Below are 27,970 nucleotides of genomic sequence, written 5' to 3' on the forward strand. Positions count from 1 at the left end.
GAGGTGAAAAATGTTTATCTTCTCTTCCTTTGCCCCAGAAGTCTTTTAGGTTTGGATTCTGTTTGTGCAAAACACTATCAACTGGTGACTGACATGTCTGCTTTAACCATAGCCTTTGAAATGACCTTAATTACCATGTTGTTAAGAAATGAGTACTTGTTTAGAAAAAAACTGTACTTTTAAAATTCAGTTAGTTAACACTGCAAAAAACTGCATATTATATTTTTATTTTCAACATGTAGTTTTGTATATTAAATTTATTGAAATTAAAAACTAAACACTGTATTGTCTTCATCTGCTCAGGAAGACAGAGGCAGAGCTGCCTGACCTGTCTGGACTCTGTTCTGTCTCCCACCTTGCCCATCCCTGGCACAGGCACATCCTCCCCTTGGAGATCCCTGGTTTCTGTTAGCTCACAGAGATTTAAAAACACAAACAGATTTAGTACCCTTTCTTGTATGCTGCTGATCAAAAAGCATTCCTGAAAATAAGTCATGATCCAGTTTTCTTAAAGGACAAAGTAGGGACTATTTTCCCCATCACCTGGAAGAATTGTAAAAGCCTATTTTTGTAAAAATACAAGGAACATTTGGGAAGCAGCAGAGTCTAGTGTACTTTTTTCTTTCTTTTTTAAATTAAAACCCCAACACCATAAAGGATGAAGGCACAGTACCCTTCTGCGCTGGACAAGCAGTGCAGCAAGCACAGCACACAACTGGGAGCCAGAACAAAAACAGAGGTCTGTAAACACCAACCTGCTGACGAGCCCTGGGGCCTTTCCTTCAGAAAGGGACAGCCCTTGGAACCTCACGTGCCAAGGGTGTGCACAGAGGAGGGACTGGCACCCCTGAACTGGTGCCTGAGAGCTCTCTGGTTTAGGAAACAAAAAAAAAGATCCCAACCCAAACAGGCCTGGATAGGAGAGGACAGAAAAAGCAGTAGCAGACTGTTCACTGAACCATGCCGGCTGCTCAGACACTTGGGAATAGGAATTCTGATAAAGGTCTTACCTGTGACTTAACCAAAAAGCTCTGGCACTGCCTCAGGGAATTTTTAAGGGGCTAAACCCTTCTCACAGCACTCTGCATAGTTAATGTAACATTCGTCCTGGTGCTACATCAGTAGTCCCACATTAAGGCAATTCTGTCTATTTTGGGTAGACCGGTCCCAAGCCCTGCAGCAGCGCATTCCCAGAGCCTCCCGTTTGCCTTGGAGTTATTAATAAACACTATGGCTGTTATCAAAATAGACATTAGGTTCAGTAGTGCATTCATTTAACATCTTTGGTGCTTGCAGCTTAGCAGCATCTTCCTGCCTTCGCTCAGCCCACGACTTCCAGCATTCCCATGGATCTGGGGAAAACAACACAAACGAACCCGTCAGAATTCCTTGCTGCAGCACAGAACAGATGTTCACAGTTCAAGGTGACATTATATGGAAAATGCTGACACCAAGGTTCTGGATGGTCAACGAGAAAAATCAATGGAGCAAAATTATTAAGCTCCAGTGATGGAAAGTGCTTGGGCACGAGGCCAAGTTGTTATTTCAGGTATGGCCATCAAATGTGTCCCTCAGCCTGAGTGAAGCTCATGGGACCTCCTGACCTCCTTGGCTGGGAGGAAAACACTAAAACTGGCCCTTTGATACCCAAACGGTGACACCTGTACTGAAATGAGACCTCAGGCTCCACAGGCTGACACCATTTGCCACACCTCTGCTTCCAAACATGTGATGTCATTCTGAAGCTTACGAATATTTGCTTAAGTGACATTTATAAATGTAAAGTGAAATAGTATGCTAGGGAAGAGGGAGCACAGAGGCTTCAGGAGATCAAGCAAAGGAAGATAGATTATGTATCACTTATTTTCTAAATAATATTCTTTGTAAAGGTGACACCAGGAGCTGTCCCTGTATTTCAAGTGATTGTGAAACAGCATCTTTGAGATACAAGCTAATCAGAGATTCTGTAACCTCATTTATGAAATGATGTCAACTCCCCACCACAAATGTAAAGAGGAATGCTACTGAAGCCAGAACTGAGTAATTAGGTCAATGCCAACAAAAGACATTATTCAAGCAGGGTTTATCTGTAGCCCTGTCAAGTCCTGCCAGACCACCTCTGGACGCAGCGTTCGTACCTCGGACAGAACTAACGCTCAAGGACCAGCCAATTTTCTGTAACTGTTTGAAGATCTTGACCACTGAGGGGCTCCCTGAGTCTCACTTTTACCTCCAGTTTCCCTCCAGTGGGCTTTCTGCCGTCAAAAATCTGAAACAACCACAAAAAGAAGAGCAGTTAGGACAAACAGGGATTATACTGTTGAACTATAAAGCCTCAGGCAACTGTGACTATTTTCCCATGGCCTGAGGGTGACAGATCCCTGCAGGTGACTGCAGTGCTGGGAGTGTCACAGCCAAGCACTTCCTCGGACTGGAACTCAGCAGAGCAGGTCCCCACAACCCAGGCAGGTTATCAAACACACCTAATACAAAACTCGACTGCACTCACATGTTTATGTGATCCAAACACTCGTTTTCCCTTTGGGTTTAAGTACTAAGCAGAAGAACACACCTCATCCCAAAAACATACCTCGATGATCTCTCTAACTTCACATTCTGATTCCAGCTTGTCCAGCTTCAAGTGTGCTGTCCCCACATGTTTGTCACTTCTGAAAAAGGACCTGTGCCAAAGAAATGAAGGGGTAAGGACTGTCAGAACATTTAAGAGAAAACAAGCCCAAAGGCCATCATTATTTGCTCCATCCCCACATCAAGAGAGAGCCAGTCACTCTCTTGTAACCCATGCACACCACAGAGCCAGAGGCAAAGCCTTAAAAACCAGACTACAAGGAACAAGATAAGAATGAACTCATTTGTTCATTATTGTTTTGTGACCAAAGTAAAGATGAGGATGGCAATGAAGAAAAACTAATTAAATCAGCACATGGAGTGGCAGCAGCTTCTGTCCCTTCCCAAGGTGACAGAGAAGGAGGTCCCCGTGGCCAGGACAGGTCCATCCTCTGCTTGGGGCTGTTTAACAGAACAGGCTGAAGGAATTCCCAAGGAAGTTGCATCTCCCAGCAAAACAACCTGCACCCAGCACCTGCTGCTTTTGGCAAACTGCTTTTTGGAAAAAGCCAGATGAATCATTCTGTTTCATCTTGATAAATCAAAACAATTTCAGTAAATAAGAACATTTCAGCTATTGTTTTGATTCACCTACATACTGGTAGTTTTAGCAGTCAAAAACTATAATTTTAGAATTTCCAGTCTGCTGGAATTAAACACAGAAGCATTTTTACTTCTACTTGCTGTAGTCATTTCTGTTGAACAGTTTTATGGGCAGTAAGTCAATCCTTACCTGAATGGAGACAGGTGTTACAACCCCCATCCAGACAAACTCCTCCAAAAAGCAACAGCCAACACTAAACCACCCTCATTCCAGAGCTGTTCAGCTCAAAGCACAGCAGTTCTTTGCCTGCATCCAAGCATCTCCCTGAACCAGTCTCTAAAATGTTTGATAAATAACCAAACTCAAGAGTTGAGTTAAAGAAGATAATTTGGCCAAACCCGCCATGTTTTCTTGGAAATTTTCCAAGATTTCAGAAGCTTCCTCTATTTCAGAAAAAAAACAAGCAGCCAAACCAACAAACATAAAAACCCCATCCCCCAAAACATCTACCCTTCTTCCTATTACCAGTAAGAGATACTGAGATGTTACCAAGCAAGACTTGACATACACAACTCGTTAATGGTGCCTCATGATCACATCATTGGTGGCAACAGGAGACTGAGACTCTGCACCAATGAGGCCACAGCAGACTCACAAAATCATTTAGGAAAGTTCAGAATTTCTTAGCTCACATACTGGAATACTTCCTTCACTTCACAAGCACCTTAAAATGAAGGATTATATAATTGTACTGCAGCATGTGGGACACTTTGCTCATAAACTTCAGAGAATCAGCAATTCTTGCTGAATTTTTGAAGAACTTTTCCATTTTATAACTCAAGAAACAATAAAGACTGGTTCATCCCTGCCCAGTTCCAGGGGATTGCTGTGAAGACTGAGAACTTGCTCTAGGCTATGGCTTCAGAAACAGCTCTGGGGAAATCCCCTTTCATCTTCAGAAGCTTTTAGGAGAGGCTCAAGAAGAGATTTTTCCTTTGGAAAAATACATAGCTGGGTTTTTACTTGAAAGTGTTGTTAAACAGAAGTTTAATATATATGACCTGAAGCAAGTCTCCTTTGCTCACTGAGCAAAAATAATTCTTGGGAGATGTCAAAGTGCTATCAGAGACCCCAAAGCTACAACATCCACAAAAGCATTTCTGAAAGTTCATTTGTAGTCTTAGAAAAGACAGGGAGCAGTCAGTCTTTAAAGAAAGGACAGGATGAAGTGATCTAGACTCTTCTCCCAAGGAGATAGCTGGGAAAAGGTGACTAGAAAAAAACATGTTAAAGAAATGTAACCACTTCATAGCTCTGTGCAAAAGAGGGGGGATCTTGAACACAGCAGCAGAGCAGTCAGGTATGACAGAAAAAGAGTAAGAAGATCAACTTTTGCTTCAACAGAGATTCCAGTGGATGATCTGGAGTAGAACAGTGGGACTTCAGCTCACAAACTGAAACATCTGCAACTTGAAAACCTCTGGATGACTTCTGCATGGCCCAGTAATAGCAACAAGGAATAGGACAAAGGGCCAGCAGATAAAAACCAGGTTATCTGGCATCCCATCACAGTGTTGGATCACAACCAACCCAGGGGTGAGGGAATACAGGCTGCTCCTATTCTGAATAACTCAGTTATGAGCCTGGACTGAGGATGATCTCCCTGAACATTGTTAACATTCATCTTGTGATCTTGTTCTCTGAGCTGAGGGGAGTCTTGTCTCTCTCAAGGCAGCTACCAGCAGTGCTCAGAAGTACTGCAAGATCCAATGAATGAAAGTACAAAAACATAACTCTAGTTCTGCCATCATCTGTCACCTGCTTTCCTGCTCTTCATATTTTGCTGCCACTTTATTTTTCTACAGTTAGTCCACAGAATATTTAAATTTTCTAGTCCTGATGACTGAAACCAAACTGGGTATGAATCAAAACAATTTGAAATAAATCACTGCTTTCTCAGCCTCACCAAGTCCTTTTAACACACTAATCCTCAACTGATCTGAATCAACTTCACTGAATCTGTGCCTCTCTTCACCCCTACAAGGGAAGCTTGCAGACATGAGTACCAGACAACTCTTTAGTGCTGGCTTAGAGATTGTGCTTCATAAACTTCAGCTCCAACACTCTTTTCAGCTGTTAGTAGAGAAGCAAACTGTGGACTCACCCTTTGTGAAACACTTCAAATTTAATTCCTTTGGACCGAATTGCGCGTCGGAAGCCTCGGTGGTTCCGGTTGATGTTCAGCTTGAACAGCTGGTTGTACTCTGCAAGTGAAATAAAGGAAAGAAAGCTGTGAGTCAAATGGTATTTAGTGCTCTATTCCTTGCACCTACTCAGAGCTCTTTTTCTCAGTCTGGCCCTATTGTTAGACCCTTGACAGCCACAGAAACTCCTCCTCAGGAGGGTCTTTCAGTCAGTCACAGGGTGTGTCCCTGTCCCACAGTTCATGCCACCCTCACCTTACAGGGACAGAAATCAAAGTGCAGGAAAACCAAGCCATTATGAGCTGACAGCAAAGTACTGGAGAGCTAAAACTAGAGAGTTTAGGTCTTTCAGCAAGTAAAGTGTTTGTGGCTAATAAAAAAAGATACAAAATATTGAAGAAAAAGCATAGTAAGACTCAAATGACTAGGAATTGTTTTGGATAATGTAATTAATACTGGTTTAATTAATGACATAATAGCTACTACTGATATTGGGATGAGGGGGAAGAAATTGCCAACACAGCTGAACTTCACCCCCCAACAAACCCTTTCATAAAAAGAAAAAAGGTGGTGGGAGGGTCTCTGACCTGGTTCAGAGTCTGACACCAGCCTGTCCTGTCCAGGGATTCCCAAGGTGCAACATTTTTCCTGCTGTTCTAGGATAAAAAGACTCACCTGGACAATTGTTATTGTTAATTACAGGTGTTTTACTCTTTTGAGGTTGTTCCTAGTAAAAAAAGAGACAGACATTACATAAAACTGTCAGGTACTGTTTGAAAACAGACTAATGACCATTTTTACTGCCAGCTCTATTTTATGCCTATACCAGAAACGTGAGGTTTTAGGGGTTGTCTAAATAAGAAGAGTCATGGTATATTCAAGACTAAAATACTTGGATTTCACAGTGGTAACAAGGATAATACTGAGGAAAAAATAAGCCAAAACATTACATTAAATATGAAAGCCATAGATAAGCTATACAGTCACAGTCAATTCAATCCAATCATCATAAAGTTACTGACTGGGGCTGTTAAACTCCATGACAAACTGTGCACCTTCCACGACACAGTAATTCTGTTCCTCCTGCATTAGCTGGAATAATAAGCTACACAAGGAATTCATCACAAATCATTCAGGGAATTGCCCTACTATTATTTTCCCTGACAATCAATCTGCCACCAAAATGAATTAACTTTTAACCTAAAGTGAGAACAAACTAAATCTCTGGGGAATTAACAAGGACAATGTGGCCTAATTTTTGCAGCTACTTTACAAACTGATTTTAGCTATAAAAGAAAGGTGGTATATTTATTTGTTGCCTAAGGAGTAGAGATCCGTTTTTTCTTTAAATAAAGGAAAATAGATTAAAAGGAATATGCTGATTCTTACTCATTCCCCAGAAAATTATTCATACAGCCCAGTTCTGGTTTCAGCCACCCTGAGTTACTCCTTCATTAAGACCTCATGTCATTCAAACCTAAACACAAACCTGGTCTGACCATCACCAATTTCCCACAGGTAACTGAATTAATTTTAGTGGAATTACTGCAGAATTTACTGGGAGGCAGAAACCTAGGCTCTGCACTCTCCCAGGGCTAAGCATTAGTCTTGCAAGAGCAAGGTCTGGTTTTGAGACCAGTCTGTCCCTCCTCAGAAGCCCTTCTACCTCTAAGCTTTGAGTATTTTTCAGACCAGAGACTGCTTTTAAAGGTGAGAGGAACAGGATGACACTGGGGAATTCCAAGGAAAGAAGTAATACATATGTGTATACATATTTTTATACACATACCTACATGCACATACACACAAGTGTTTATTAGTAAGGGTGAGAAACTTGCATGGCCCAAGTCCTTTCTTAAGGTGTTTATATATATATGTACTTACTAATTAAATTAGCATTTATTTGATGAGAAAGATTAACCTTTTCAATCCATTTCTACAATTGTAAGAGAGGCTCAAATGCAACGACTTTAAAAGCTTGGGTTTTTCACAGAAGAGGACTTAAGGAGATCACATCTAAGGTAGCCCTTGGCAACAATTTAGTGTGCCCTGGTGTTTGGTGTGTTTGCACCCCTGAAATACATGAACTTTGACACATTTTGCCAAGATTGGAAAGAGCCTGATTGTGCATTCAGGGGGGAGAGGTGGGCATGGCTTAGCACTGAAGAGTGCTGCTGACAGAACCTGCAGACACCACCCTGCCAAGGCTCTCTTCACCTTCCCCACAAAGTGAGCATCAAGAGAAAGGTACAAAGCTCAAACCTGCAGCCACCACACTCAGCAGTTCTGTTTCTCAGAAAAATAAATCTGCTTTAAAAGCAGATCCAGGCAGGATGTCTAGAAGTGTCCTCCCTTTCCTTGGAGCCCTCACAAGCTCATGCAGTGGCAGGGGGGACAGATTGAGGGGCAGAAGAGCCACGACACACTCACCGCACTCGGGTACTGAAATTCAAACTTCACAAATGCATCCAAATCTCTTGGTGACACACCTGGGTGAGACAACAACCAGCCAATCCAAACAGCCAGTACAGACATTGCCATTGCATCTGTCACGTTGAGGATTCTCAAGAGCAGCCAACTGTTTTATGGTAGGACTCATGTTGACAACTGAAAAACCCATCCATCAAACCAAAACCCATGGAGAGTTGGCATCCAAAGGAAAACACCTGGTTTTTTTTATGCTGTTAGTCCTAGGACAGTCTAGCACAAATGGTTTACAAGCTCCCAGGAACAAGGGGCTAAAAGCAGTAACACTGGCAGGAGCAAACCCTGTCTACTGAAGGGTCAAAATACACCAAAGTGGTGCAACTGCTAGGCAGGCACTCATAACAAAACAAAATGAAACCTTAACTATGACCAGTTATGAGTGAACCCAGGCAAATTTATTTTTTTCTTTTCTCTGTCCAGACAGAACCCAGATTCTCTTCATTCACCTGTCTGCTTTTTTTAAAATACCATTTAAAGATTTGGGGGGGGGCATGAGCCCAAAATGTGCTTGCTTTGCTTTAATGAATGCTGGCTCCTAAAGTGGCCTTCAAGATAAGAGAAATTTCATTCCCCATTACTTTCCCTACCTACTCATAGGAAAAAGCCCACATACCCTTTTGATTACACACCTGGTGGGGCTGGTAGGTTTATCCCTCTGACAATAAGAAGATGCATTTCTGTGCTGTTCAGATCAGAAAATATCCTGTGAAAAGAGAAAGACAAAAAAGCACATTCATCCCACCATCAGCTGATCCACTGCCAGACCAGGATTCCATGGCTATTTGTCAGAGCTTTTTCAACAGTGCACTCCTACAGAGACCATCTCCACAAAATACAGCAGAGCAAGTGAAGAGCACAAACAGAGCTAAAAATATCTCTAAGGCCAGGAACAAAGCCCAGGAGGCAACAGGACTGAGGGAGAAACACAGAGGAAGAAGGAATGGCTGAAGAAACAGAATATAAGAGGGGAAGCTGGAGGCATTTTGAAAACAAAAGAATCAGCAAAAGGTTAGAGAAAAAACTTCTTTGTATTTAAGTTGTTGAGAGTATCCTTTCAGGAATGCTGAGCCTAATCCTGGATGCCACCCAAGTTTGCTGAAGCCCAGAATTCCCTAAACAAGGGCAAAAGACCAGGAAAGCCATTCCTGCCTGCCTGAGAAATCCTTTTGTTTTTCCACACCTTATCATTTTAAAGGTTCTTTCCTCAAAGTGATGGCTTGGAGGATCCATTCCCTGTGCTCGTGCAAGCTGTAGGATCTCCATGTCCTTTTTACAACCTTGTGCCAGTTTCTCAAACCTATAGAAAAAGGCAAAAAAAAAAAAAAAAGGTAAAAAAGCCACACAAGCCAGAAATCCAAGAGAGCACAGAGTAACCCTCAGCCAGAGCTGTCAGCATGTGAATCACAGATGCAGGGATCACAGTCCCAACCCTTTCATGCAAGGATAAATGTACCAACTCAAACCCCAAGATCTTTAGGGGGTCAGGCAGACTCAAACCTGAAATAACTGCTTTGGGGGATGGTGGAAAGCAGGCACTGGGTCTTACCGAGTTGTTTCTGCTACGTTTCCCAGATGCATGAATTGCTTGGAATACTGCAAACACCTCTGTCAACACAAACAAAACCAAACAGATTTACTCAGTGATCCTCAAACACAGATTCGTGACTGGCACCGTTCTGAAACTGATGACTATTTAATTTAAGCAAAACCAGGCATTTTCCTAAATCACTCAAGAACATTCATTTCCCCATTCCTCAACTGCAAAGTATAGCATTTGTTTGAGCAGTTCTCCCTATTACTTTTTAATAACCTGATTTGTAGACATGAGGTTCACCTTAGGCCTAGTCTTAATATTCAGGTATTATTCTCAAACTTGAGTGCTCATGTTTAACAGTGATAATTTTCTAGTCCCAAGCCTTCAAGCACACCCTCTTGCTTCAACTAGCCATAGAATCCAGCCCTGAAAATTCTCCATTTTAGGACATGCAGTATCAAAAGTACTTTAAAATAAAAAAAGACTCCACTGGAACAATGATAGGACTATAACATTAATGAACTCCAGAGAAAAAAGTCCAAAAGAAACTCTGAAACATTTCTAAAAAATGTAAAATGGTCACCTCATGTTGGTCCTTCAGCAATTTTACAAGCTGTGCATAAACTTCATCTGCTTTCTGAGACAGCCTGACATCTTCATGGTGTACAAAGATAAAATCACCCTCATCATCTGTAGGAGGTGATGGCAGCTGCAACACAAGAACACCACATTTCAGAACCCTTACAGGGAAAAGTAAGCACTAAGATGTGCAAGAATGTGAAACAAAGCAGAATATTAACAGTCCTACTAACCTTGGAAATATCAACAGTTTTGCCAGATTTTGCCTGCTCAATCCTTAGGTCAAGGCCCTTTGCTGTTCTGAGATACGTCTTTGCCTGTTCGAGGTTGTTTTCCCTCTTTGCTTTGATGGCTGCCTTCAGGTATTGCTTCTTCCTGTTCTCCAGAAATTCCAGCTGGTCCCTAACTGAAAAACAGTTGTACAGGAACACTCACTCACCTGACAAAGGTTTACCATGTTCAGTTTACAGCCAGGAAAGGATCAGTGAAAGTACAGATGTCAAATTGGGACATTTCCTTACTGCACTCAACTGTTTATTGGGCACTTTCAATTTCAAGCATTAAAAAAATAAATAAGTTTCCTTCTAGAACAGCATCCTTCATCAAAAAAACCTCACAGCACTTCACAGGTGTCATAAGAGTTATTACAGCCCCTAATCTGCAGGCCTGAGAGAGAATCCAGCAGAGCTGATTGGTCCAAGAGAAAAACTGAATCCAAACTTTCAGCTCTCCATATTAACTTCTAAAAAACAGCAAATATCATGAGCATCCTCTGGAGTAATTTCCTTCCTCTCCCCAGATCTGTCAGGAAAGAACCCAAATGAACCAATGTGCAGGCCCAACCAGACATATCACCTCTGCTTCTCTGTAATCCCTTGTTCTCTTAGTTTCTTACTGATGCTTGAGTCTCTTCCTTCCTTGCCAAAACAAGAAAGGACAACCACACCAATAAGCTTGCTTTACACTGTACCAGGTTAGTGCATCAGTCAGCCAGGCAGTTCTACTTCATCCTGAGGGAACAACCCAGGGCAGAAGGGGAGGAGGATGGGGTTACAGTCCAGGCATCAGCGAGAGCCTGAGCACTGCCTGTGTGAGCCCAAACCACTGTGAGGTGGTGGCTGTCCCTTACTATCTGTACCATTCATCTTGTACACACAACTGCTCAGTGGCCTTAGCCAGGGAAGAGTAGAGACTGATGAACCCCTGCCTGCACTGCCAGCCTCAGCTCCTTGGGTGAAACACCAGGCAGAGAGCTCTGTCTGATGTAGGGAGCTGCATGAGATCAATGAATAATTCACACAGGCAACCCATCCCCTTTAATGAGAGTATATGGAGAGTTCAGCTGTGAGCAGAGTTACACATTATGAATCGATACACTTGTTACATCAAAATTAATTAAAAACCTAATCAGCCTTATAATAATACATGCTGTCTCTGTGAAATGAAGCTGCATGGCTGGTCTGGGTCTGCCCTCTAGCACACACATATTGAGGCTCTTGTCAGAGGAAATCTGTGACACACATTTACAGGCTCACACCTAATTATGATGCTGAAGTCTTCACCAAACTAGATCAAACAACTTGCCTGTGGAGTACTGGGAAGGGTGATCCCTTCACTTACCAGCTGGAGGGAGATGATCCACTGACTCTGCCTTGTCCAGGGTGGAGGGTGATGCAGCTCGTTTCAGGTGCTCTGGAGAGCTCTCCTGAGCTGCAGCAGATGGAACTGGAGTTGGCTTAACAACCTGAGTTGGCTTTTTGGAAACTGGAGCCTGGGGGAGAGGCTCATTCTAGCAAAACAAAAAGAATTGCATCATAAATGCATAAAATCTATTCCAGGGTTGAGGACAGAATCTCAAGCATCAATAACCATGGTTATCACTGTATCAGCCTTTGGGTACTTTTGAGGGGAGCATGGCATTCAAGACAGCAAATTTTAACTTTTGAAGGTTTATGAGCCATGTCAGACCAGCAGGTAGCTGAGCTATGCAAGCCATAGATGGAATAAAGGGAATGTTCAACAAGGCAGTGATTTTTAAAAAAGCAGAGGCATGCAGAAAAAAAATCCAGGAATTCTCTCCATTAAAAGCTACTCCAGTTGAAAGTACAATCAATCAGCAACCAAATCCAGAGAGAGACAGAAATCAAACCACAGTCTAAATGCTGGTGCAGCCTGCCAAAAAGCAGTAAGTGTTGAACATCCAGGGAAAGAACAAACATAGGAAGCTACTGGGATGCAGGATAAAAATACAGATTTAAGTACTTTAGAACAATGTAAAGGAGTGGTGAGGATCTGAAGTGTTTGCTTTGAAAATAAAATCTACATAAAAGACAGCTATGAAAGAGCTGAGCTCTGCACTCACAGACTCTGTAGGTACTGACTGTAATAACATCTCATCTGTCTCCCCTACTCCATAAAGGAAACTGAAATTAATTCTGAGATCCTGTACTCCTCAGACTTTTGGGAGATGTATTTCACCTCACCACCCTTACCTGGAAAACCAATGGCCTCATCTCTGCATGCCACAAGAGATGGCAACTGAACTTTTACACATCCTAACAGACAACACTAACCTCCTCCTCTTCATCATTCTCCTCCATGTTGGCCAACTTGCTGGCACTCTCCAGGACAGCAGCAATTGTGCTGCCACCATCTGTAGCTGCAACACCAGGAAGTGGAGGAAATCCTGTGAAGGAAAGAAGCACAGAAGACAGAGTTACATAAGCCCTATGGTATGTCTTCCATAATACTTGTTTACTGTAAAGCTGTTTCTACCCAAATATCTATTATCTAATGTGTTTTAGAATTCAGTCTAACTAGACTGAGGCCTCATTTGGCCAAAAAGCCTTGCTTAACATCAGATTGCTCACAGATAACCAGCTTAAGTACATGATAGTAAAATGATGCAATAACTGAGCAGTTTTCCAAGATGAGCAACTGCAGCCAGCCAAGCAACCTCACAACCTCAAGACTTCAGTAACAGGGATGCCCCCAGAACCAGTAGAGAATTGAGTCTCATTTTCTCCCCTCTCACTGCTGCCTCACTTTAGCAGTCACACAGAAAATCAGTGCTACCCCCAGAGTAATAAACAATCCACTGCTGACAGCTGGGTAACACACTCAGCCTCTGCTGAAAAGGTACTGCAATGCAGAGGTAGCAAACTAAGGCAGAATCAGAGGAGTTAAATCAGAAGTGTAGGAAGAATAATGCTCTTTAATATTGTTATCCTTTTAAGGTAGGGAGGAAGGCTTGATAATGGAAGATAAACTCTCACTGCCACACAACCAGTTTAGTGGCAGCTTCAGAGACCCAGAGCCACTACTAGAAAATGTCTGTTAAGACTTCTCTCATTTAATGTATATCAAGTATTCTTGCTGCCAGTCTCATGAGAAGTGACTAAGTGACTACTTCTACTAAGAAACAGTGATTAAATTGCTTCTAAACCTAGAGATGGCTGCTACAGCACAAATTCAAGGTACTCAGGCAGGCAGAACAGTGTGCTGCTGCCCCGTGTGACATTTGATCCATTGCTCAGCAGCATTTCAGTTTCCAGGGAGTCCAAGGCTGGTACTCATCACCAGCCAGATGCCCTGAAAGGCAATGCCATCCCAGGATAATTCACCAGTGGTTTCAGTGACTGCCCAATAATTGTCTTCAATGTAAATCACAAGGCCTCTAAATGATGGCTGAAAACACACAGCTGATGTTCAAGGACACTGAGCAGTTCTCCACATTTCCAGAGGTATAAATATGGAGAATTCCACTCTTACAGAATCTGGTATTTACCAAGAAAGGGATCACATTCTGCAAAAAGGCATGCTGAACTGCCTTTCACGGACAGCTTCAAAGCAGAAAACCTTCAAAGCCACACATGACCTGACAGATGGAAGTGCCTACTCTACTACCACTGCAGTGCTTGCCATTGCGACATCTGACAGTGGCAAAAACACCAAAAGGTCCATCTCTATCCTCTCACTTAAAAAATCCAGGCACTGCTTTGCAGTGCTGAGTGTAGCTTTCAGAAGAGCACATCAGGCCCAAGATAAAAGGAAAGATGTTTCCTAGGGGAGAAACGGCATCATGCAAATGAGGGTCAGAGCATTCACAGATGACCTTGCCCAAACCTTTCCAGACACAGCACTCAGTGTTCTGAAGAAGATAAACAGGACACAGTGTCTCAAGAAACAGGCTCAGCTGCTGTCTCTGCCACTGTCTCAGTGTGACCATGGGCATGATCTGCTTCATCTCTGCAGACTTTTACCTGCCAGGAGAGCTGCAATACTGATTTGGTGTTACAAGGAGATATTCATTAAATGCCAAGTTCTGAGGGTCCTGATAGGAATCAGGAGAATGGGGGACATCAGGAAAATTTTTTCACTTTCAAAAATCTCTTTCCAGCAAAACTAAGAAGCCAAAATAACCCAAATCTGGTCTTTCCTCTAGGAGACCTGACACAGAGGATAGACAAGTAACATTTTTAGCACCTGCCTATGGTGAAGTTCTGGAACTTTTCAAAGAGTGCCAGTTTTAAGTTCCCATACTGTCAAACAGGCCGTCAATATGCAGGAATATTCACCAGGGTCAGTGCTTGGGAGCATATTAATAAATTTCACAATACCATCAAACAGCAAGGCCAGCAACTCACTGAGAAACGGAGCTGTTCCACAGGATGAGCAGGCAACATCTGCACAGCCCCGTCAAAGCCTAGCACATGTACAAAAGTTTGGGGGTTTTAGAACGTTTTACATTCACACTTACCAGGAGGAACAGGTAGCTCAGAATAATTCACTTTTCTCCCTGCCTTATGGGCTCTTATGGCATCCTGGTATTGCTGCAATCAAAGGCACTCAGTAAGAAACAAAATAGAGCTGACTGTGAATTAGCAATCATTTGTATTTAACCAGCATAAACACTGTACAAGACTCAGTATTTTACTACAATATGTGCATTGTCTCTATTTCTTTCTCCGAATGCTTTCCAGCTTCCCCACTGGACCACTTTTCAAACAGAAAGACAATACACAAATTATTTCAGCCTTGGAAAAGTCTTCAGCAAGAGAACTAATTCAAATGGCTTTGCTGGATGCAAAGAGCCACACTTTAGTTCTACCTTGGCTATCCTGTCGTGCATCCTGCCCTTCCGATCGTCCCCGCTGGCTTTGGCCTGAGCTGCTGCTGCCCTGTACTTCTCCAGCCGCTGCTGCAACGCTTCCAGCACCGTCTTGGGCTGCTGCAGGGACTCTGCAAACCACACAGACAATTAAATACCACATCATAAGGATTTCAGAACACACAAGGCTGCCTTTGTCCTCACCTTCTTCAGGGAACATCTCTGCAAAGTCTCACTACAAACACTGCTGTTATAAAGAAAGTTCATTAACTTTTACTTCCATCGCTGATCCAGAACAAAAATAGACTGGATCAGCAGCAAACAATACTCAGGAACATTAGCCAGGTTTACTCAGTCCTGCTGCAGTTCAGTGGGAGAGGTCAGACCTTCAAGTGCTCCCCAGCTGTGCTATTTTCATAACTTACTAGAGAAATGCAAAAGTCCTACCTGCAGCTTCTTGGGTCTGAGGTTCAGGTGTTGCAAGATCCTGGGAACTTCCCACTCGAGGTGGTACTTTTTGCTTGGATGCATCTTGTACATGTCCTAAGCTTTCAAGATCTGCAAAGCAGGGAAAGCAGGAAGTTTCACAGCATGTTCCACACACAGCAATTACTGCTGCATGTCACTAAGAAAATCATCAATTTGATCACATCTTCCTGAAAGCTTTTTTGCTTCCAAATAGTATCGCCATGGCTAGCTAAATCTAAGGTTCCCATTCTCCACAGAACACGCTTTATAAGAGAAAATCTCAAATGCTGATTTAATTTTGGTTAGGGCTGCTTGAGGGGGGGGAAAAAAAAAGCAAAAGTAGTTCAAGTATTCTAAGAATTCTCTCCCCAAAATATAACTTGGTATCTTAGCAGATGGAAAGAGTGAACAAGTCTTCTAATTGACTAAAATATTCTAGTAACAAAAGATGTGCTGGAAAAGGGAAGAAACTCATATCATCTATTCAGAAACTCTAGTTTCTGGTATTGTATAATATAAAACTAGAAGATTATTCACTGCAAAAATCTTAGACTTTTTAAGGCAAGGTTATGCCCTGGGTGAAGCTTCTCTGCAATGCCATTTAGTGATCAGTAACTGGAGTCATGAAACTCATGATTTACCAAAATCTGTCATTCTGCTTCTTAGCAGAAAATAATCCACTAAAGTAAGTTGTTTAAAACACTGGGCTACAAAGACCAAGTATTAATTACTGGAGGGAATACTGCATCTACTTAAAAAAACACCAAACTCTCTCTTATGAGAGCTGAGGTACCTTTAATATTGATAACTTGCTTTAAAAATTAGATTTTAGTGCACTGCAATCTGTTTGTTAATCTGAATATTGTGAACTTTAGTTGCAGCACATAGCACCATCAAATACTACAGCAAATTTAAAGAATGTGCCATTATCCTTCTTTCCCTTCCACTTCAAATACTGGCTATTATCTACATTTATAAAACCAGGAATATCATCAATACTTGTTTGAACTTGTAATTCACAGAGAGTAAATGCAATATAAGTAATGATACCTCATTTCTCTTCATTGGTGTTGATTAGACTGTCAAAATGCAGTGAGCCTCAGTCCTAAACAATCTCCAGTTCTTTTAATAGCTTTGCAATCAAATGCAGAATCATTCCATTACATCACACAGAGACTTCTGAAAAGTTTCCTGACTACAAGCCTTACCCTGAGGAGATGGAGGCATATTCTGGAGGTCTATTGGCTGCCCACTGTCCAAAGCTTCCAACACCACATTAAATTTCTAACATGGGAAAAAAAAAGAAAAAGGTTTATTCTGCTCTGTCCAAGACCTGCCAGCTGCCACAGTAAGTATGTGACATTTAATGTACAGAACAGGGTATGTTCAGCATCTGGGATTTCTTGAGTGCATACCTTGCCTGTCTTCATGTACTCCTTTGCTTTCTCCAGGTCCCCTTGCTGCTTGGCTTTTAGAGCTGCTAATTTATACTCCTTCTGCCTCTTAAGTAGGATTGCTCGTGTGCTGCTGTGCTGGGGATCTGGGAGAATGAGACAATGCTGAGATTGACACAGAGCATGCAAGATTTGCATCCCTTGCTACATCCATCTATGCAAACCCACATTTGTTCCCTTTTGCTCTAAGTCACATCAGCCACTTACAAATATCATTTTTTCTCCAGTCTCCAGAAGTCCTATCTAACATAATAGTTCCAATTTTCTTCCAAATCTTCCCAATTTAAAGAAAAAAATTTAGGTCTTTAAGTTAGTATATCAAAACTCTTTAAAGGCTGGAATTCCACATGTCAAACATTGAAGGAGAAACTGAGGCACAGGAGAAATTAAGGATACTGATACAGAAGAGCTCTAACACAGTAACTGATTCCACTGCCAGAAACTCAGCATTCCATAGACAGCTCTCAGACCTTTAGCAGGGAAGTTCCAACGTAAGCAGTGCTTTGCTATACACAACACAAACCTCAGGGAAGATGCAGCATTAAAACAGGGTTGCAACTGCTTCTTCTCTCAGATCACAGTACCTGTTCCCACAGCAGGATCAGCAGCAGCACGACCTTGTAGAGACTCTGATTCCAAATGCTCCCTTGCCTCAGGAGAAGCCTTCTGCTCATCATCTGCAGCAGACTCAGCTTTATTCTCTGGTGAATCTCCTGAATTCTCCAGCTCCACTCCCATGGCTTGAGGTACGTTAGAAGAACTCTTTCCTGTTGCAACAGGAGGTGGCATTTCTTCCTCACTGATTTTTTTGCCTTTCTTCACTGCAGCCAGCATGGTTTCCAGTGTCTGGCACAGAAGGAACAACAGAGTCAATAGGCATTTTCATCAACCATGTTACTAGCATAATATCATTCAAAGACAAATTCGTCCCCTTATACATGACAGGCTCAGTAACACACACCACCACAGACTGCTGCCCTTCAGCTCCCTGTTTTTCTGCAAGGAGAACTTCAGTGCCAGTGAAAGATGTCCAGACACCAGAGAGACACAGTGCAAAGGCCTTGTTACCCAAACCAGATAACTGCAGGTACCTCAGCACCCAGAATTATTGGACATCTGATGTGATCCACTCAGCTTTGTCACAGAAAGTCACCAAGGAAGCCACTTATACCAACTATAGATGAATTTTGTGCATCCTTAAAATATAATAAAATGTTATTCTGAAATGTCACTGCCTACATGGATCCAGGGAAGGAAGGGGTCTGCAAACCTATTTAATGCAATGAGAAAAGCCATTAAATACTAACAAAGGAAATGGAGCTTCAGCTCACCACCTATGGTAAGGAGCTCTCACCATCTCTAACATAGGTTAACTGCTGCTCATTCTTTTAAAACCCCTCCTCCACCCTAAATACTACCTTCCTCAGTATTTTTATTTTTTAAATTTAATTTGAGATTCAGACAAAAGACCACCATGCACTTCAAGCCAAAACAGAAGTTTAACTTCTTTCCAAACGTGAAATGGCAGCACAGAAAAACAACAACAAAAATCTCATCAGTGCCAGAACCACTGCTATTTCTTTTTAGCCATGGCATTGTTTGACCTGCTGAGTAACAGTGGCAGAGCTACTCTGAAATGACTGCATGTGAGACTTGGGGTTCAAACCAGCAGCCCATAGGCAGCTCCCTCTTCTCCACGTGGGGGTGACAGACTGAGATTAAAGTTCACAGTTCCAAGAACTACATACAAGAGAGAACTCTACACCATTTGTTGACATGTAATTTTGCTAATTCAGTAGCTGTGAGCTGTGAAGTGAGATCTGGTCTATTATCCTGTCACACTGCTTAGGCACAGGGAAATTCTCTACCCTGAAAAATAAAGGAAGTGGCAAAGTGCACTAAGCTCCCTACTGGATGGAATAGCTGGTTTGCCCATTCCTGTGGCTCTCAGAAGGGCTAGGTGGTTTCATGTACATTGCTGTCAGAGCTGGCAGGCACTGGACAAACACAAACATCTTTCTTGTGCTTCTTCTTCCCCGAGTTTGGCCTCAATTGCTCCCTTTGTACCCCCAAGACACCTGGTAGCCAGTGAGCCATTACATCCTGCCCCACTGCACAGCCCTGAGCTGTACAGCTTGCTGCTGATGCAGGAGAGCTGCTAAAAGCAACGGGGAGAGAAAGGCCCTGCCCAGCAGTAAACAAGCACTGCAGCTCACTGCAAGCACGCCACCTGCCTGGAACCACGAGAGGCTGGAGAGACTGCTCTCTGCTGCAGTTCTTAATTGCCTTAATCAAAAATCCTGCTCTACTCCTTTTCAAGCACAGCCAGCACACTTAGGAAAAGGCACCTCCTCCCTCTGTCTGACAGAAATGAGTGGAAGGTTAGTACCTAAAGGAAGGCTGCAGTGATGAACTGAAAGGTGTACATGCTAGGAAAACTCCTAAACTTTAAGGTAACACTGCACAGTCACCACAGGTCAAATCTGGATCCAGCCAGGTGGGTTTAACTTCAGCATGTACCACAAACCCTGCCTCCACCTACCACATTCAACAGAAACAAAGCTGAAGCACAAAAAGCAGCTGAAGCCACACCTCATCTTGTGTGTTTGCTGTGTAAGGTGGGTAGTCAGTAACAACAAATGTCTTTAAAGTAACACCAGGCAGCACATGAAGGTTTCATCTCCCTGTCAACAGACTCAAAAGGCTGGGAAGACCACACGTCAGAGAGCTGGCTTTGCCTCATTCTCACTCACATCCTGATGATCCCAACTCACCTTCAGGCCTCTCTCGTACCGCCGTATTTTGGCACTCTCCCCCGACTCCTTGGCGTTAGAAATCGCCGTCCTGTAGTCAGCAATTCTTCCCTCGAGTGTCTGTTGTAGCTCACTGGTAACAGCAGGAAGTGAGGAGGTCTCAGAAAAAACAATAAAACAAATCAAGAAAACTTATTTCATCCAGCTAGATGAGTTTTCCCACCGCACTGAAAAACAAACACTCCTCTTCTACACACACACTGCCCTGAATTGAGGGCAGGAAGGAACAGCCCCTGAAACAGAGGAGCGTTTGTGCTGTGCTAACGGTCCCTGCATCCACCTCTGGGCTCTCAAAAGCCTCACAGAGAAGAATGGGTGGAGAGACTTGGGAAACTCTCACTCACAGAGTAATTGGAGCCATGTGGTCGGTGAGTAGGTGAGGAGAACACTGAAGTCTCTCAAACCCCACACAACAGAGGGTGTGAAGAGGTATTCTGGCACAAATCTTGACTTATTCTTTTCTTATTTTTAAACCATGCTGGTTTGCTCCCCTTCTGGGCTTCAACCTGGTTTTACAACAAGAGCTCTTTTTCCTCCTCCTACAGCCTGGAATTAGTTCAGTGACAAAAGCAGACTAAGCAAAGTCATGAGTAGCTACTTACAAACTCTCCACAGCCACAGAGACCCTGCAGATGGCTCCTGATGTAATTATTGCCATTATCTCTATAGAAACCCTCTCAATCCCATTTACTAACGGGCCCAATGTACAGGGCACTGGAATCTGTGGCACACAACAGAAACATGCAGTGACTGAATAAAGGATTTGACTACATGAGGACTGACAAATTAAGCTGAAACAGATAATGGTATTGATAAAAAAACCAAAACTATGTCAGAGATGCTGAGTTATAACATGTCTCACAATTTCATCACGTTGCTCAATACTCTTAGGGAGAAGATTTGAACTCTGGAAACCTGCACTGCAGTCTGCATGTTCCTATGTATAATGAGGGACAAGACATGCTTGACTCTTCAATTCTCTGCTAACATCAGAATTCATCCTTGAAACAAAGCAAAAGGATCACCTGCACCCATAAAGCACTGGTTTCCCCAGCAGTAACTGCAATAATGTGGCTTTTTCTTCTTTGGAAGACAAGAGCTGCCTAGCCTCTTGATAATGACCCTCACACAAGCCACATGACAACACAGGTTCAGCAAAACAGACAGAAACACGAAGCTCATTCCTACCTGTGACTGCAGTTCAGGTAGTTCATCTTCTGGTTCAGCTGGGGATGGCTCTGTTGCTGTTATTTCATCCTCACAGCTTCCTGTCTCGCCCTCTTCCCCCAGAACTTCTTGCAACTCTGCCTAAGATAAAAGTAAGAGCCAACAAAAGGCTTTTCCTCCACATTTTCTCTGTCCTCAAATCACATCTAAAGTGTCAAAAGCTTTGGATGGATCTTGAACCCAAGTGAAGAATCTGAAGATCCAGTCTTTTAAATTCAATTTTATTTTTCATTATTAATTTAAATTGGATACCATCTTTCCAGATACCACTGAAAAATCACACTGCAGCCCCAGGATCACCACACAAGTTTGTGGCTGGAGATCTGAAGCTGGAGAAGTTCAGAGAAGTGCTTTTACAAAGATTATGCAAACCTAAATTTCAAGTTTTCAGAAAGCCTCTACTAGCAATGGCAGTCAAAACCACTGCTTAACACTCCTCCCCTAAATCCTGATGCTAGATGAGTCACTGAAACAGCAAAGACTTTCTTGAGGTGTTCCCTCAGGCAAAGCACTACTTGAAGCAGTAGCAAAATGGTGGCAGATGTCACTTGAAGGAGACTGTGCCTGACTCTCTTTCATCAGCTGATATGGAATGGGATTCCTGCTCTTCCCTCAATTCTCTAAGACCCCCACACATATAAATGTTAGGAAACCCTCTTACTCAGCTGTGCAGGGGGATGGATCCTGCAAAGGCTTGCATCTAATGGTGCTTTTGCAATATTTTAGCTTCTCATCACAAAGTTAATAGACATTTTTGCTAAATACTGCATTTATAATGTTCTACTGTTAAAAAACCCCCACATATTAAAACTCTTTGCTAACAGTTGTGCATACCAACAGGTCTGTATCTTTCTCCAAGTCTTCATCATCTGCATCTTCCTCTTCATCTTCATTCAGGTCCTTCATACACTCTGCAGCCATCTTTTCAATATGATCCATGGGCAGAGGAGCTGTAAAAGGAAACCCCAAGGAGCCATAAACCCTAAGGAACAGTTATGCAGCCACTGGGTATAAATCCTGAAGGAGCTCAAAGAGAGCAGTGACCTCCCCTCTGGTGCCCCCTTAATTGCACAGTGTTGTAGGTAACTAAGAGTATAATGATGGATAAAGGGCCAAGACTGGGAAGTGAGCACCCAGGAAAAGCAGCACTGGTGTTTCTGCTATGACAGTTGAGGCAGGCAGTAAGACACTTGCACATCTTCTGCACTGTTGACTCGTGATGATGAGATTCAGCCTTTTCCAATTTTTTCTTGGCTCCTTCATTTTGCAATTTTGCTTCTGGTCTTCATCTTGAAAACTCTACTTAACTCCTCATTGCTGAGTTCTCATCTGTGCTTCATCCTGTGCCAACCACATCTTCCTAAATTATCAACTTCCTCCACATGCTCTCAAAGGTGAGGTTGTTTGCACACAAATGCCAACTGTCCATGTAAATGCCTCTGATACTTCCCTATGGAAACACATGACTGTGACTCACCAGTGGCAGTAAAAGCTGCAAAAAATACAGATCTCCAGGACAGAGCTTTACAGTCAATTTAAACGGATCCCACTCACTCCCTGCATTTGCTGAATTAGCTGAAAATTAACCCAGGTACAAAACTGTTTCTGTTCAAATAATCTAATTCACCCCATCAGTGCTTCAGTATTTGTATCAAACACGCTGCTCATGAATTTGACCCTTACCAAACTCGGACTGCAGGCCATATCCAACGGCAACTGGCTGTGCAGAAAACCGCAGTAGAGGCAAAAAATCTAATCAAGCCTCCTCAGATGGTTTTTCAGCTCTAATCCTGTGCAGCAAGATGAGACCACAATTTCAAACAAGTGAGTGGCTGCCCAGCTGGCACTTATCAGAGAGAGCAGGGATCTCTGTGCTTAAGATGTTCCAACAGTGCAGCTTTTGCTGGAGGACGAGGCCATTCCCCCACACCTAATCAGAGCTCCAGGATGGAATCCAGGAGGGAGGGAATTACAGCACCTGGTGCTCAGCCAAGAACCAAGCACATGAGTTGCACTGCATCTGTTTTTCCTGTCCTTTCCCAGACAGGATCTGTTTCTCCCCTGTCCTCACTGCAGCTCCTCCTTTCCAGGCAGTGGCCTGCCTGCATCCTGCCCCACCACTGCAGGGCATCCTGCACCACTGGGCCAGGGCTCAGGAGCCCCCAGTGCCAGCTGCCCATTCTCCATAAGTTTCTAACCCACATACTCCCAATTCTAACAGGAAAACAGAATAGCTGCACGTTACTTTGGAAAATCCTTCTGAACCACACATTTAGAAGACACAGTCCATGTTAGACATAGTAAATGTTAATTCTGCAGTGACTGATTTTCCTCTTATGCATAAAAAGACTAAAACAACAAAATAAGTGACATGATGAGGGAAGTCAGCTCTTGAAAAGCTGACAATTCAAGACCTCCTGATACACAGATTCACCTCAAAATATTATTCTGCACGTTTTAGCCATGACTAACCTATGTCCAATGGCAGAAGTTCTGCTATTATGCCTATCTGCACAATTATGCCTATTAGCTTGAAGAGTTTACTAACGTTCTGAAACGTGGAGATGATTTAGAATTTAGTTTCAGATAGAAACATGTCCTTTGTCTATCATCAGCTACAATGTTTATAGAGCTGTCTTGCCAAAGCATTTCAAAATTCTTAATTTCCCTGCTGCCCTGTGTGAAGCCCCTTCAAATATTATGGGGAAATTACTGCAGAACTGCAAATAAGGCTGTAGGTGCACAATCCCTTCCTTCCTGCACCTGCAGGTCCCATTTTCCTTGTCCTACCTCAACCACTGGCTGTCAACCCAGCTCTGACAGACAGGGAGCAAACCTGCAGCTGAAAAGCTCCCACAAGAACACAAAATAAACAAGGTTTATTTTTGTAGAGGAGTTCCTGAACCAGCTCACCCTGCAGCTCCACACACACAGACATGCTCAGAGGCAGAGCATGCTCACTGGAGTGTCCCTCGCAGAGGCAGCCTTGTTTTATGGTAGATTACAGCAAGCCTGTAAAACACTGAAATGCTGCATGCAAACACCACCAGACAAAATTAACAGATACTGAAGGTATTAAGAATGGTAACAGTTCATTCCAAGAGATGCTCTAACCTGCATAACACAAGCAACAGGATTCTCCAAGCAATTGCATCAGTATTTGCCTCTGAAAATGGGATTCAATTTCGGTTACAGACTCCAAGTAACTAAAAATATAATGCTCATTATGTAAATTCATTCTTCAAACTAAAACAGAAGAACAACCACATGACAAACAACTCACCCTCCACAAGAAACACAATTTCCCTTCTGAAATCATCTAGCGCCTACTACACCTTTTTATGACTTCATATGCTAAAAGAGCATGTCTTAATTTAGCTATTAAATGGGCCAGCCACCAGAGATATTTTTCCTATAGTTACAAGAGCATGAACAAAAAACCACTTTTACACTGTGGAGTAACAAATTAAACCTTTCAAAGTAAAGCAAAGAGCAGCTGCAAATTCAGCTTCTACCAGTGACTAAAGAAACAACCATTTTAGATAAATTTAAAGATTTTTTTTTTTAGATAAATAATAAATTCTGATAAATTTGTTAAAGGTAAATAAAATTCAGATACTTTAACTTACTTTTCACCTTTGGTTTTGGTTTTCCTTCTTTCACTTTTGCTCCTGTGATAGCAGCAAGCTCTGCTTCAAGGTCCCCATCATCCTCACCTTCCTCTGCACCCAGCAGCATCTCTTCAGGATTGAAATCCACAAACAACCCCAGCTGGAGCCAAGGGAAAATAACAATACAGAATAATAAAATACCCTACAGTTAGAACAAAGATGACACTCAAAAGCATTACACTGCATGGATTATTTAGACATTTTCATGCATTTTGAATTCAGTTCATTTTTTTACAGTCTGCTATCATACCACTTCTATTACCATAACAATGCATTCCAGGCACCCACAACTGGTGTAAGGTACATAAATCTTAATTCCCCACAAGTATTCCCTTTAAAACTCTACATAAACCATTTCTTAAAATCAATCCTATTTAATAGTTTAACATAACAAGGTAGAATAAAATGTTTGTTTTACTGAGCTTCATGGAGTAGATACCACCAGGAAAGTTCAAGGCAGTACCTGTAACAGCTAAGCTAAAAAATATTCACTCATCGTTCACACACAACAGGTCTGACATGTGCACACTGCAGAGACTTCATCCTTATCTCTTGAAGAAGCCACATTTATAAACACAGAACTGTTCTGTCTTCTTCTTACATCAGTTTCTAAATCCCATAGAAACAAACACAGCCATTAAAACCCAGCAATGCCCACACTGCACTGAAGAAAACCATCAAACTGGCTGGCACAGATCATCAGCTACGAGATAACATCTCAGGGAATAGTATTAATAACAGGAATCAGGATATGATAGTAGGGGTTATCACTCTCTTGTGGCAAAACATTCCAAAGTACATCGGAGGAATCTCTGCTTAGACCAAAAGGTATTCTTTTAAAATGCCTGTTTATCATATTTTTAAAAAAATTCTGGTTAAGATACTAACTGTCCCAGAAACTTTATAAAAGCATCTCAAGTTCGCTAAGATTTTTTATAAATATGAATGAACAGAATTAAGATTCATCCTATGAGGTAGGTGAAGCTTTCCTCAGACTTTTCCAAAGCACAAGCTTTGGAAATCAACTTATTGATCCCCACATGACCAAGGAGGCAGCACTTCAGCTTCTCTCCAGCACAGGAAAAAAACATCAGCTGTCATTATTCTGAGGGTTAGGAATTTCCTTCTGTCCCGAGGATCTGAAGTGCTGCAAGAAGCTGTCTGAAACTTTATAAATTAACATGAATAATAATATTTTTTTTTAACCCAGTAGGAATCAAAGTGCTGGTGGCTACTGCCCTGAAACATCCTGTGCCCTTCTTTGGACCATTTTATAATCCCAAAGGAGAATGTGAAACATATAGCTGAGAAATACTGGTTCCAAGGACCAGCAACAGCACTCAAAATCAGGTGTTTGTTTCCTAGCCCTGATCCTGCCCTTGACATTCCCGAAGACACTGGGCAGATCAGTCAGCCACCCTCTGCCTTATCCATCTCCCAGCTGTGAGGCAAAACTAAAGTATTTTCACATTTGGCTAGAACAGAAAGAAGGTGAGAACAAGATTTAAATAGGAAATATTTATAATGGTGATCTAAAGATTCAAGTTCTATGGAACACACATAGACCTTTCATCAAGGTGCAGAACGGATCAGGAGCACACAGGATCTGCTCATTACCACTCTGCAAGTGTGGAGAGTAAAGAACTGCAGCAACCACGGGAAGTCAAGAACACAATTCAGCAATTCTAGCTCCAAGTCCCAATACATTCAATAAGGAACATTTCCAATGAAAATAGTAGTATTGAAGCAATGTTTAAACAGAAGAAATAAGTTATAAAAAGCTTGCAGCTGATACACTACATAAGAAACCATTTTAAATTGAATCAATTTGAAAGTGAACAAGCTGTTTGTTTCAAGAAACACTCATCCATGCTGTAAGACAGGCTGAATAATTAACTGTATTGAATTAGAAATTAGTAAAATATGTTAATCAGAGCCTTGATTTACTCTCTGTCCTTTCAAAATGAGGTTTCTTTTTTTTTTCCCCGAAAGGAGGAAAGAGATCTTCATCTTTTATCTTCTCCCCTGCTCAGCTGAACTAAGTTCTACACCATCTCTCTCACTAGAGAAATGCAAACTTTCACACTGGGGGCATGGTGACATTATGGATCACTAACTGCAGCATTCTGCCATCAGTATGAGAACTCTGGTTCCTGAGAAATCACCAGAAGAGAATCTTAGCTATTTTCTCTATTCTAATAACCTGTTACAATTCCTTTTCACATTTCTCTATATTCTTACTGATTATTCCACCTGTTACTTGCCTCTATTCTACCTTCAATGGTTTCTGAAATTCTATTCTGGTTCTAACATATTCTTTTAACTCGAACTACATTTTTTTTCTGTCAGTTTTCTACACAGAATTTTGTCTTGACTGTATTTCTAATTTTGACACTGTTACCTGACTTTCTACACCTGCCAACCATGACTAATTATTGTTTCTCTCCATAAGACTTCTGAAACTCCATCCCAGGGTAGATAAGTATGGAAGAAAACCCCAACACAGAGACACAGTTAAACTCACTTATCTCGGGAAAGGGGCATAGGCCTATCAGTCTATCTATTACATGAAAAAATGACAAAACACAGGGAAATTAAAATTAACTGCCTCTTGTTTAGCACCTTAATATTCCCCTATATATGTCCCTTAATTTGTTACCTGATATTCTGCTGTTCTTATTCCTGTTTACTTAAGAGATATAAGGAAAACTTCCAGAGAGTTACTGAAGTTATTAAATCTCAACATAGCTCTGCTAAGAAATACTGTAAGCATGAGTCATGAGGTCTCATGCAAAGATTACAGCATTACAACACTGTGCCTGCCCTGCGAGACCTCCACAGCTGCCTATCAGATATTTACTTGAAGAAGAATGCACTAAAGAAGGAAGGAAAACAAGCACCGCACAATCTAATTTTTCCCATGATCCTGCAATGCTATTAACACATGGGAGATTCTGCAGGAAAACAGCAGCAAGAGGTCTGAACGAGACTATCCTGAGGAGCACTGGGAGTAGGAGGCTTCCCTGCCTGCTTTGCAACCACATCTCCCTGGCCCTTTGCCCTTCTTACCTGCTTTGCAACTGCAGCTCCCTGGCCCTTTGCCTGAGTGCTCTTTTTAGGTCTTCTGCCAAGCATGTTGGTTCATGAATTTCAGAGGGCTGTGTCTCTATAGGACTGAGAGCACACGGAACTTCAAGTCAGTGCCCTGCCTGTGCCAAGGCAGAGCCCGCCGGACGGAGGCGGCCGGCTCG

The 27,970-nt window shown here is 42.3% G+C and overlaps 1 protein-coding gene across 2 annotated transcripts; it reads right to left on the reverse strand.

Moving 5' to 3' along the window:
• Positions 1-211: 211 nt before the first annotated feature.
• CC2D1B (coiled-coil and C2 domain containing 1B) lies at positions 212-27,964 on the reverse strand. Of its 2 annotated transcripts, XM_015635915.1 has the most exons (24): positions 27,789-27,964; positions 24,678-24,819; positions 21,883-21,998; positions 21,010-21,129; positions 19,783-19,920; positions 17,593-17,854; positions 16,970-17,094; positions 16,763-16,838; positions 15,534-15,644; positions 15,087-15,217; positions 14,736-14,808; positions 12,550-12,662; positions 11,597-11,765; positions 10,210-10,382; positions 9,981-10,106; positions 9,410-9,468; positions 9,044-9,160; positions 8,493-8,566; positions 7,807-7,865; positions 6,052-6,103; positions 5,337-5,436; positions 2,591-2,681; positions 2,139-2,269; positions 212-1,352 (listed from the first exon to the last, which is right to left on the reverse strand). In XM_015635915.1, the coding sequence occupies exons 1-23, from the start codon at positions 27,852-27,854 to the stop codon at positions 2,150-2,152; spliced, it is 2,613 nt and encodes an 870-aa protein (XP_015491401.1). In that variant the 5' UTR covers positions 27,855-27,964; the 3' UTR covers positions 212-1,352; positions 2,139-2,149. The 2 variants fall into 2 exon arrangements, with proteins under 2 accessions (XP_015491401.1, XP_015491402.1); XM_015635916.2 differs by lacking the exons at positions 24,678-24,819; positions 27,789-27,964 and having other exon boundaries at positions 19,783-19,894; positions 21,883-21,991.
• Between the last annotated feature and the right edge of the window lie 6 nt (positions 27,965-27,970).

The sequence above is a fragment of the Parus major genome, chromosome 8 (assembly GCF_001522545.3).
Source record: "Parus major isolate Abel chromosome 8, Parus_major1.1, whole genome shotgun sequence".
Lineage (NCBI taxonomy): Eukaryota > Metazoa > Chordata > Aves > Passeriformes > Paridae > Parus > Parus major.